A 12,565-nucleotide genomic window follows, 5' to 3' on the forward strand; every position below is an offset into this window, starting at 1 on the left:
ATGAATGAAAGACCAGAGCACTGTTCATAGAGTTTTCAGAGGCAAGCCATTTCAGAAGTGTCATTCTTCTAGGTGGTATAGCACTTGTCTGTGCATTGCCGTACAGAGGTAACTAGTGGTTGCTGTGGTGCTAAACATGCACAAAAATGTATGCTGGGTTTTAAAAGACTAAAATAAGTAAAAGATAGCTAATTATATTGTAATAGCCAGAAACCAAGATGTAAAAAAAGATCCATTTCATGACAAATACACTAAAATAAGTGAAATGGTGGACAAAAATGATGTACATTCCCTATCACTTAGATTGAGTAAATCTATCAGAGGAAAATTCTTAGAATCCCTACAAAAAGATTGCCCATTTTCCTCCACCAGAGCCATTGGCGGACTTGAAACATCAGAGAGATGCTGACAGTTCCCTGCGGACTACAATGCGAGATCACTCTATACAGAAGTTGGTGTATGGTGGGGTTGATGACACATAGAGGGGAAAAAAAAGTATTGCTCTATGTTGTTCAATACCTTATTTTCAAAAATGGGAGCAGAAAAACAAAATATGCAGGTGTGCCTGATCTAGGCCATGGTCATTGTCTTCATAATTTCTTGCTATGAATCACAAAGCTGGACAATTACTAGGGATGATAGAAGAAGAAGTGATGCCTTTGACCTGTGGCGCTGGAGAAGAGTATTGAATATAACATGGACTGCTAGGAGAACAAACACGTTCACCCTAGAGAGGGTGAAATCAGGCTGATCCTTGGAGGCAAGGATTCTGAAGTTTCGTCTGACATACTTTAGGCATGTTGCAAGTAGGGACCAGTTGTTGGAGAGGAACATCATACTTGGGAGGGTGGAGGGACAGCAAAAGAAAGGGAAACCCTCTCTGATTAGATGAGATAGTTCAACTCAGTGACTGGGGTAATGGGGGGTTGATCTGTCAGAGACCATAAGATTGGATCAAGATAGAGCAGAGTTCAGAGCTATTGGTCATGATAAGTCGTAAGCAACTCGAGGGCACACAACAACAAGAAGTTTCATTCATAAGAAATTTGTTTTTGCTTGTGTTTGCTATTTGCCACTGAATTGACTGTGATTTATAGTCAAAGACCACAAAGAACCAAGTGGAATAAAGTCAAATTAGTAGGCTTCTCCTTCCTATTTACAACTAGTATAATTTCACCCCAGTCTAAAGTAGAAGTTAACAAGATATACGTTAGTATTTTATAAACAGCTTATCAAGGGGAGAATAGTTTTCATTAAAATATGTGTTTGACTCTTCATTTCTTTAGACTTATTAAGTATAAAAACATCATTACTTTACTAGTCTTATAATATTTTGTAAGGTGTACTTTGAAATCTTGAAATTAAACACACTTCAATCACTTAGAATTAATTACTTAATTGTTTCTTATAAACTCTAGTTAAAAGATAGATGAGGCTTGTCAAAAAGCCTAATGAATTCCCAAAGTAATATAAATAGTTTCTATCACTTCCTCCACTATTGGAAAGGGTAAATAATGATCTGTGTTGAGCTAGGCCAAAAACAACCAGCCTTCTCTTTCTTCAAATTTATTATTTGTGTTAAGAAAATATCCTGACAACCACATCAATTACACTTGAGGTTGCATCATATTGGCAAAATAATTGAAAAATACTTAAGTGGGAGAATCTTTGTGGACTTGCACTGGAAGTTTGCTCAAGTCCCTTGATATCTATAAGCTTAATATTTGTAAACTTCAGTGTCTTTCTCTGTAAAATAGAAATAATAATACATACTTTGTAAGGTTAGCAATAGCATACGTAGAGCATTTGGTATAGCTTTTTGTACTTGAGAGTGGGTAATGAAAGAGCAACTGAGATTGCTAAAAGCATTTTGGAATGGTCACCATGCATCTACTTTCTCACCACTCTGAATGGTCTTACTGAAGATTTCCCTAATCCTTGTTCTGTATCTCACACAGTCTCATTGTTGTGAGTCAGACTGACTCCTCGCTGACCCTCCAGAAGGTTTTCCGAAGCTGTAAATTGCATGGTGAGAGGTTGCCCATTTTCCTGCGGGGAACCGCTGGTGGGTAAGAACTGTCAGAGAGGTGCCCCTGTGGGTTAGCAGGACAGCTCCCTCTATTGGTTAGGCCACCAGCCCAAGGGCTCCATTATGGACATGGAAAATATGTTAATTTTCTGTACAATTTGTGAAATAGAAGGATTTCTTCTCGTATATTCTAAGCTTTGACTGTACTCTCACTGTGTAGAAAAGTGGGATAAAATCAGAGACAGAAAGATTTCTTGAAACCCTGTGGATTAACCAACCCTGTAGACTGACAATCAGTTTCTATTTGGCACCACTTAAGGCAATCCCTCTATGGCGTCTCTCTCTCCTCACATCTCTGTCCCTTTGTTTTGAGCAGAAGCAGGTAGGCCTACACAGCTGAAGTGAAAGCTGATAGGCCTACACAGCTGAAGCGAAGGCTGGTAAGGACATGGTTCCACTTTGTGTGTGTGCTAAGTCCCCAGCCTTCTATGTGTAAGGTAAATATATTGCTTCCCATGTACTTGGGTCCTTAGTTACATGCTGTAAATTAGATGGGCCAGACATTGATCTCTTCTTTCCAAGAGCTGTTTCCACGACTTTTTAGATTTGTGGGGGAAAAAGTTTGAAAGAAGGTAAACTAAAAACATCTTACCATCACCCTACTATAGAGTGTTGGAAATTAAATAGTGGAGGAAATGTTGCTAATCTTCTTTCTGCTTTATGCCTTTGGCCATTTTTGTTATGTACTGTCAAATCAATCCAACCCATAGCTGACCTTCCACCTGCAATCACTTGTGAGGAGATTGCCCATCCTTCTCTCACAGAGTGGCTGGTAGCCTCCAACCTCGTACCTTCAGGATTGCAGTTAAGTTTTTTACCACTAGGCCACCAGAGGCAGTTTAATTGTATGGGAGGAGAATACCTATCTTTCTCCCTTGGAGCAGCTAGTGGATTTGAACTATGTGTCTTCAGGATTGTGGAGCAGTTTCTTACTGCTAGGCCACCAGAGCTCGCTCTTTGGTCTTCAGAGGGTAAAAAGTGAATCTAAGGGAGCTCTGGTGGCCTAGTGGGAAGAAGCTGCACTGCAATCCCAGAGGTATGTAGTTTGAATACACCAAATGCTCTGCTGGAGAAGGAGGGACAATCTCCTCCTGTACCAGTCAGATCCAATTTCACTGTACATAACACAAAAAATAATTACATTTTTTAAAAAATTTACAAAAGTTAATCTAATGAGATCAAATATCCACTATCAACCTTATATGTGATATATGTAGTATGTTAGGATGTAAATCAGCAGAATTTCTCAATGTAATTCTATAGCAGAATCTTGTTTGTAAAATATTCCATGATTGTATTTAAAATCCCGACTATAAAATATTTTTCCTTTTTTTCTGCCAAAGATGCAGTGAACTCAAGGGCCACTTTACTCTATCCTACTCTAGTCTGAGAGCCTCTCATACTCAAATTCAGTAAGTCCCACACCCAGACACCACCTCGACTGTTCCTTGGGGAGGAAGAAAAACTTAATTTAGATAATTCCCTTTGCAAAGTGTACTAGCTGATCCAAACCAGACCTGGCAGACTAAAGGCATGCTGTTGCTACATTTCAGGGATGCTTTAATGTAGAAATAGCTTCTTGTTGCATTTGGGGGATTAAGAGTGACTTCAAGAATAGGTAGGGGTGATCAATAACCTATTTTTAAAAACACAAACAGCTTCATGTTTTACTTTGGCCTTTTAGCTGCTTCTAGAAAGTTCCTGGCACATTTCCTCCAATTCCATTGCACATACGGAAACAAACAATAACAATCATCAGAATAGGGGAAGTTTGTTGTGTATTGCAAATGGATATGTTTAGCTTATGTAAAGAAAAACCACTGTTTTCTAAGTGGTTAATGAAAGAACATGCCTGGTTTCAGAGCACATGTTCCAACACTTTGTATACACTCACTGGATCCTTCTGCAGTAAAAGAGAGAGCTCTAGCCAGACAACAATGCCAAAAGATTCTGTGTGTTGATAGTAAAATGCCCTAAAGAAACACATTCTGAGATATTGTCTTATTTGAAGGGTCCATGAACTAAAAAAGAAAGGAATATGGAGAAGTATAAAATGCATATATGATTTTGTCCTCATGAAAATAAAAATGAATCCTAGTAAAACTCAAATTCTATAATTTATTGTGAAATACATTCCTGGAAAAGGAAATTGCTATTCTACTGAAAGAAAGAAAAATCCATCATTACCAATAAATGGAGGCGGCTCTGGTGCCCTTGTGGTAAGAAGCTACGTTGCAAACCTGAAGGCACATGGTTGGAATTCACCAACTGCACCTTGGGAAGATGGGTAATCTCCTTCCACGATTACCTGTCTCGGAAAACCAACTTGAGGGTCAACTATGGGTCAGTTCCAACTATACAGCACTCAACAACAACCACCAATAAATGGAGTGGTTTAGATAGTTTAGATAGCCTGGACTTTTCTTAGAAATTACAATTTAAAGAAGAAAAAAAAATCAGCAATAGCAATTATCAGCAACTAGATACCTCCCATCTGTTTGATGAGTCTGCAGAGCGCTTTGAGAGTCTGTGGCACAACAGAACAGATATAGTCTCTCGACACTGTCATTCTTAATGGGCACCTCGAGTCATGAGTTTATTCTGAGTCATTGTGATACAATTCCATGTGACAGATTAGAACTGTCCCCTAGGTTTTCAAGGCTATAATGTCTATGGGAGCAGATTACCAGGCATTTATCCAGTGGAGCTTCTGGGTAAATTCTCACTGCCAACCTTCCCTTTAGTGCTGAGCTCTTGTTAGTCATCATGTCACCAGGATATCTGTTCTACTTCACATAGAGTGGTGCTACCTTGAAAGCTGGCACCTTGAATCTATCTTATGAAAGACACACAGAACAACTTTTATATAGCCTGTCTTTTTAAAAGTTATATTTTACAGTGAGAGTTTATTTGTGTAAAAAAATGCCATATGCCACCTTAAAAATGATAATGAAAAGAAATTAACTCTCGATACTCTGGAATTGAATGCATTTTGTTGTTAAGTGCCATCAAGTCTGCTCCAGGTCACAGAAACCCTATATAGAATAGAGCTAAAAACAGCCCAATCCAAGGACGGAAGGAAATATCTACATGGGATCAAACTGACAACAGCAACTTGATAGGTTGGAGAGCAAGTCAGGAAACAGTGAATTCATGTTAATGGAGGAGGTAAAACTCAGAAGAGGACGATGAGGATGATCACACTAGTGAAGAAAATATTCAGTGTCATTTAATTATACATGGATTGATGGTTGAGGTAGTACATATTCTGCTGTGTATTTTTACAGAAGAATACAATAAAATAATTTTTTAAAGGAAGAAAGGAGGAAAAAGCAAAAATTATAAAGAGAAGGAAGAGGGAAATCCAGAGAAAAGAAGAAAATTGAGCAAAGGAAAGATAGAAACCCATAAGAAAGGAAATTGGTTTTGTATTTAAGGGAGAGATGCTTCTGTCTTCCTACTTTATTTTATGGTATTATAGCGTCTGAAGTTTCAGATATAGACAGAGTAAAAAATACACATATGTATTAATAGGCAAGGACTTAAAAAACTTGAATTCATGTTGATAATGTCGAGAAGACTAGTTACGTGTGATAACATGCCTGGTGAAAAGAAAGGTATATTAAAAACACCCTCAGTTATATTTATAAAAGTAAACACTGTGCACTTAGTAGAAATACTATTGAAGAGTTATTGGTTGATATGAGAAGATATCCATCTTCAAAAAATCAAGCTGTAATACAATGTACTCAGTATGAAGAACTTTTGTGAAAAATATGTTAATACATAAGTAATATGCAGCAATATTTGGGTGATGAAATTGTGATTTTTCAATTTTCCTTTTGTTTTATCCTTTTCCTTTACTGCATGTTCTATCATATCATTATAAAAATAAAAATAAAAAATAAATAAATTAAAATATTTAAAAAATAAACATAAATAGAAAATGAGAGTAAATTTTTCTTTTTTCACTTACTAGTGATTCCTAGGAAAACCTCTCAGAGTAGTAACTTGAAATACATGACTGGGAAATGACGTTCAGTGGCAAAATTAAAGCATGAGTGAGAAAACCTACATCAATAACAGTTCACTCAATTAACGCTTGTGACATACGTGTGCCTGTTTAGATACGAAACTTCAGTGGTATAAATAATGCTTTTCAACAAGATTTTAAAATCCAGAGTATTTCACCATGTGATCAGGTCAGAACTAACTATGATTTTATTGATGGTTATATTGCTTCCCCTCAAGCCACAGTACAAAAATTTGTAAATCTAAAAAGATACAAGTCAGAGGGTATGAATGACCCATTTGAGACTTTAAATCAACAGTCAGGTTTATCTTCTTCATGCAAAAGTTGAGTTATTATCAGTACTTTTTGCAAGATGTCCTTTTTTAGCATGAAATCAGAAAATTCTTCCAGATTATATATAGTATTGTCAGATGATTGTTGTTGTTGTTGTTGTGTGCCATCGAGTCGCTTGCGACTCATAGCAACCCTATGTACAACAGCCCTAAATTCCGCTCTGTCCTGTGCCAATCGCACTGTCTCTGACACTCCCATCCCGATTATCCCAGTCACTGAATCAATCCACCTCATAGAGGGCCTTCCTCTCCTGCGCTGTCCCTCCACCCTCCCAAGCGTAATGTCCTTCTCCAAGGACCAGTCTCTCCTCACAACATGTCCAAAGTATGTTAGACAGAGCCTCAGAATCCTTGCCTCCAAGGAGCCACCCGGTTTAACCCTTTCCAGGTCAAATCTGTTTGTTTTCCTAGCAGTATGTCAGATGATCAGTCATTGTGGAAAGAACACATCTAGGAACCAAGAAATTGGAATTCCATTCCCTGTTCTGACACTTACTAGTCATGTAACCTTGAACAGGTAACTTACATCTAATAACTCTATTACCTCATGTGTGGTTGTTATGTTCTTGGAGCCAGGATGATTTATAACTGAGCGTCTAGTGGGTTTTCAGAAGTAGTAAATCACATACTCATCCTTCTCCTGCAGAACAGCTGGTGGATTTGAACCGCATACTTTGGATTGATAACGCAGCTCCTTACCCATAAGCCATCTGAGTTTTTTCATTTCTACTATAGAGTCTTGGAAAACTGATAATAATTTTAGGTACATTCCTGTTTGGATAAAGTGAAAACTCTGGTCTCATTGGTACAGTAGTCTTTAACTCAATATCAAAATAGCCAGCTAAAAAAGTAGTTAGCAATCAAGAAAAGTGTGTCCTACACTCTAAAAAGAAAATGAATTTGACTGAATGTCCATCCTCAACTTTAACAGTTAAAAAAATATACAAGTATGTTAGTCCTACTCTCAAGATCTCTAAAACCGCATTTACCAGAACGACTCATACTTTACATGAAACACAATGATGTGATGACATCTATATAGTTAAGAAAAAAAATATACTATGCTCAGATGAAATAGCTTTAAATGAAAAAGGCAATTAAAAGTTTCTTGAGTAAGCTTTATACATAGGTCAATAAATTTTTTAAAAATGGCATAAATGTTATTTCTCTCTAGCATCATAATTCAATGATTTTTATAGCTATGGACAAGCCCAAGGTAAATAGAGAATTCAAATGACAAACTTTTAAAGAAAATTTAAATTGATAAAAGTTTTGATTCTGCTAAAAGTTTTCATATGATGTATCATTGTATTTGATAATAAAAATCAAACCAAACCTACTGATGTCAAGTCAGTTCAACTCAAAGTGGCTTTCAGTTGGGTTTATGAGGCTATAAATCTTTAAACAAGGAGACTTAAATCTCCTCAGGAGACTCATCCTTCTCAGGAGAAAGGCCCATCGTTTTTTCCTGAGAAGAAAACAGATGATTCAAATGGCTCACCTGTTGACCCCAAACATTATTACTATACCACCAAGTTCCTTTAGACTAGTAATTTGCATAGATATGGCAGAATTTGAAAAATTTAATTAGAGAAATTAGCATTTTTTTTTAAAAAAGCAAATCTTTAAAGAGTGCTATAAATAGTTTAAAATCATTTTGTTAGAAACACTTTGTTAAAATCATCTCTTTTCATTACACATTAAATAAAATTTTTATACTAAGCATTTTTTATAAGCCATGGTAACATTAAAAGAAATAATAATTGACAGAGAAGTAAGGGATATAGATAAATACATATTTGATATCTTAGTGCACAGCAACTCTCACCTGTTTTTCTCATGAATTTTTGAGATTTCATTTGTCTGTTGAAGAAGTTGTTTCTCTAGCTTGTATGTTGATAGTGAGTTCTCCAGAAGTTGTATTTCAAGTCGAGAAGTTTGATTTAATACCTTCAGATTAAAAATAGTAATATTTATAATCACAAATCAAAGAATATAAAATAATTATTTTGGATTTTATATTCAACTGTATTTTCTCTTTAAATATTTATTACAAGAAAACATTTTCTTACATGAAAAGTTTACTATTTACTATTTGATGTTTTGCAAGTCTCTTAAACATATTGATTTGAAATTGAGGCTGAAGTTGAATGAAGAAGTTTAGATAGATAGAAAGATAGATAGATAGATAGAGATGATATATAGAGAGATATAGATGATATAGAGATAGAGACAGATATATATTAGATATAGATATAGGTATAGATGATATAGATAATATAGATATAGAGAGATAGAGATAGAGATAGAGATAGAGATAAAGATAGAGATAGAGATAGAGATAGATGAAGTAGAGATAGAGATAGAGATAATGTGATTGGAGAAATTGTATTCCTGAATTCATTTTTAAAGTTAAAATTTCCAAGTGCTGAAAATCTATGGTGTTAGATTCTTTAGGCATATTAGAACCTATATTTTAACAATGCAGCTAAATGTTGCAAGCTATAAGGTCATAGTTCATAAATATAATTAAAAATGATTCCTCCTGACAACCTGCTCAAAGTATGCGAGATGAAGTTACACCATCCTTTGCTAGTAAGTAGATCTCATTATCACATGAGTCTATGAGGTCTCCATTCTCCGAGCAAAGGTCATACCCTCTAACCAGAGCAGATGTCTTCATACTGTGTCAAAGTTCTTGTTCTTTTGTCACCTTTTTCTTTTCTCTATCTTGATAGCATCTAACAACTGGCCTAGTAGGTATAGATTTGTCCTGTCGACACAAAGGTAGGTGGTTCAAATGCACTAGCTGCTCCAGCAGTTGTTTGTTGTTGTTGTGTGCCATCCAGCTAGAATCGACCCACTCAAAGCTGACCTTCCAGACATTTTTAGAGGCAGTTAATCTCATGGGAGGACATCACTGAAGGGTCAGCTGTGAGTTGTTTGACACTCTAAGGCATATAAAAATGACGATAACAACACCAAACTCCTCTTCTAAAAGTAGCACAATTAGGGTTACCTTTGCTTTCTGCAGGAGATCTAACTCTGGGGCTCTATCAGATCCTCCTAGAAGCCTTTCCAAGATATGCTAGTAAGCCCAGGACTGGATTTGAGCTCAAGGATGTTGTAGGAGAAGGGATTATATTTGTTTGGAAGTAGTTGGTTATATCTTGTGCTATTAACCAGAAAGCCAGTTGTTTGCATCCACCAGCTGAATCAGGATGAGAAAAGAGAGATACATCAGGTATAAAATTTAAGGGATGCCCTTACTCCTAAAATCCCCTGAAGCTACATAAATAATATTTTAATGCAATGTTTTAAAAAGTGAAAATGAATCTTAAAAATTCCATGGTGACTATTGTTGGTAGGCCCCATCAAGAATCAAGTATGACTCACAGCGATTCTATAAACAACTGATCTGAACCCTGTCCTGTCCTGTGCCATCCACACACGGCACTCGGCATGCATGTGGATCTGGATCAGTTTACTATTTCATATTAATTATTGTTTTATATACCACATACTATTAAAGGTAAACACTAATATAGTTTGTCAGTTCACTCATAAACAAAATTAGTTTCAGAAAGAGTAAAAAATAGAATGGCACAACAGGAAAGGCCATGAATATTTCCTGACACCAACCCTTTCATACTGCAGACTTGAAAAGAGGAACTTGAAGGAGGAGAGATACTGGAAGAAACTGATAAAAAAAGTGAGAAAAACACCATAAACCACAGTTTAGAGGAAGGAAGAGGGATGGTGTTGGCCCAATATTCACCACCATGGTCAACAGAGATATATTCATGATTTATCTCTTTTCTGATCATGCAATTTATAGGATACAAATTTGAGTGGATATGGTAAAACTTGAAAATTGAATATTAGAGAAATTATTCGGTTTTATATTTTAAGTAAGTTTTCCAAGTATACAAAATAGTATGTAATGCTATTATTTAAAAGTAAATATGGCAAGTATAACTCACTATATTTACCTCTAAGTTTCTTACCATTTTATATTAAAATAGATTTGGCTTTACATAATTCAGCAAAATATTTTGAAATACAATTTCAGCAAAAGCTTGGTCCTAACACTGTTTCTTAAAATGAAAGATTAGATGTTCAACAGAGGACTATAAAATAGTAATTTAAAACACCACAATATGAGTTCTGGTGCTTTGGCGGTAAGGAGTTGCACTGGTTACTCAGAGGAACTCAGTTGGATCCCACCAGCTCTCAGTAAGAGAAAGATTGACCAGCTCCTTCTGTGCAATTTACTGCCTCTGAAAACCCACTGAATGGTCAGTTATTATTGGTTTCAACTCTACAGTACATAATAACAAAATATGAAAAACACTGCTACTATTAATTACTGTTGAGCTGACTAACAGCTGACCCTCCAGCAGTTATTTGGAGGCTGTAAATCGCATGAGAGAATATTGTCCATCTTTATCCCACATAGTCTCTGTTGGGTTTGAACCTCCAGTGAGACACCATCTTTGGGTTAGTAGAGAAACTCCCTATGGAATAAGTCACAACTAGAGCATCCTACATCTAAATAGTAGTTCTCTACTATTTAAAAAAAAAAAATTGTCAGGGGAGCTCTGGTGTCAGGGGAGCCTAGTGGTAAGGAGCTGCAACTACAATCCCAGAGGCGCTCGGTTCAAATCCACCAGATGCTCTGCCGGGGAAGGAGGGACAATCTCCTCCTGTACCAGTCAGATCTGATTTGACGGTACACTCACACAAAAATAATAAAATTTAAAAAAAATTGTCAATAAAGAAATCTTCAAAATATTTGAATATTTAAAAAAGCAACAATTTTGAACTAAAAATTTTTTGTTGTTGCTTTTACATTTGCCACAGGACTGTTTAATTTGGAGGCTCTTCGTGAATTATACACATGTCATATGTTTATTTATGTGTTTAAATAGTTTTTTGTAGACTGTTATGTCTCACTTGTCAGAAGGCAATAGGTGTCACATAACCAAAGTGTTTCTCAGAGTTTGATGTACATGTGGCTAATATTTACAAACTGTGGCATGATGCTTGGAAAGGATGGAAGGTCAGTCCAAGAGAGGAAGACTCTAAACCATGTGGATTGACACAGTAACTGCTGCAAAGGGCTTGAGTGTGTCTGAGTTGGTGAGGATGGCACAGGATAGGACAGGGTTCAGGTCTGTAGTTCATAGGGTCGCTATGAATTGTATTCAATTCAACAGTATCCAACAACAACAGCACAACACTGGAACAGGTGAAGAGAAGGATTATCTGAAAGAAATGGGTGGCTGGGCATTGTATGAATGAAAATGAACAATTTGGAATAAGACATGCATTACAAAATGAATTGGAGGTGGGAGAGGGGAGGAAATGTATGTCAATGTACTAATGATAGCCTATGCGTTCTGTGAACTTTCACTAAAATTAGAATAAAACAATAAAAAAATTTACGGCCTTGCAAACTCTATGGGAGGTAACCATGAGTTAGAATAAACTCAATGATGGTGGGCTATTTGTGTTTTATGTTAAAAAATTACTTTCTTATTTCTAAAAAAAAAAACCAAACAAACAAAAAAAAAAAGAAAAAATACCTCAAAAGGTTTATAAATTGTATGTACTTTGCTTTTTTAACTTAACTATAAAGAAATTTTAGAGAATTAAATATCTTTTTGTCTTATACAGAATATTTTAAAAAGATTCAATTACATATCTGAAAGTGATTTGTATAACCTAAAAAGTATTCTATCCACTCAAATGATGAATTATTTTGTTTCAAATACAAACATATGGTCTGTTATGCCATTAACACAAACCAAAGAGCACACAAATATGGTTTTCACTTATTTTAAATTTATACAATTCAACTTTGTTTCTAGAAATCAAGAATATTGCTCTCCAGGTTTTAGAATGGTCCCTGGAATAATACTGTTGTGGTTAAAAAGGTCACCACCTTGTGATTAGAGGTCACCTCCATTCATTCAAAATTATATATTCAATACATTTTAGTGATTGACTTGGAAAATAATTCCTTTTAATAATTAATAAATTCCCAGTTTCTCACTGATTTGCACTTTAATTAAGAAAGCTCTATCATGCTTTGTAGAATATCTATAT

The 12,565-nt window shown here is 35.7% G+C and overlaps 1 protein-coding gene across 2 annotated transcripts in view; it reads right to left on the reverse strand.

Annotated features, from left to right (window-relative positions):
• ANGPT1 (angiopoietin 1) overlaps nt 1–12,565 on the reverse strand; it is a 322,709-nt gene that overhangs the window by 112,050 nt on the left and 198,094 nt on the right. For both annotated transcript variants that reach the window (XM_006892327.1, XM_006892328.1), the window contains exon 3: nt 8,283–8,404. In XM_006892327.1, coding sequence (XP_006892389.1) covers nt 8,283–8,404 — 122 coding nt within the window. The remainder of the gene's footprint in view (nt 1–8,282; nt 8,405–12,565) is intronic.

This window comes from Elephantulus edwardii, unplaced genomic scaffold (genome assembly GCF_000299155.1).
Source record: "Elephantulus edwardii isolate Elephantulus edwardi_28Jun2011 unplaced genomic scaffold, EleEdw1.0 scaffold00114, whole genome shotgun sequence".
Classification (NCBI taxonomy): Eukaryota; Metazoa; Chordata; class Mammalia; order Macroscelidea; family Macroscelididae; genus Elephantulus; species Elephantulus edwardii.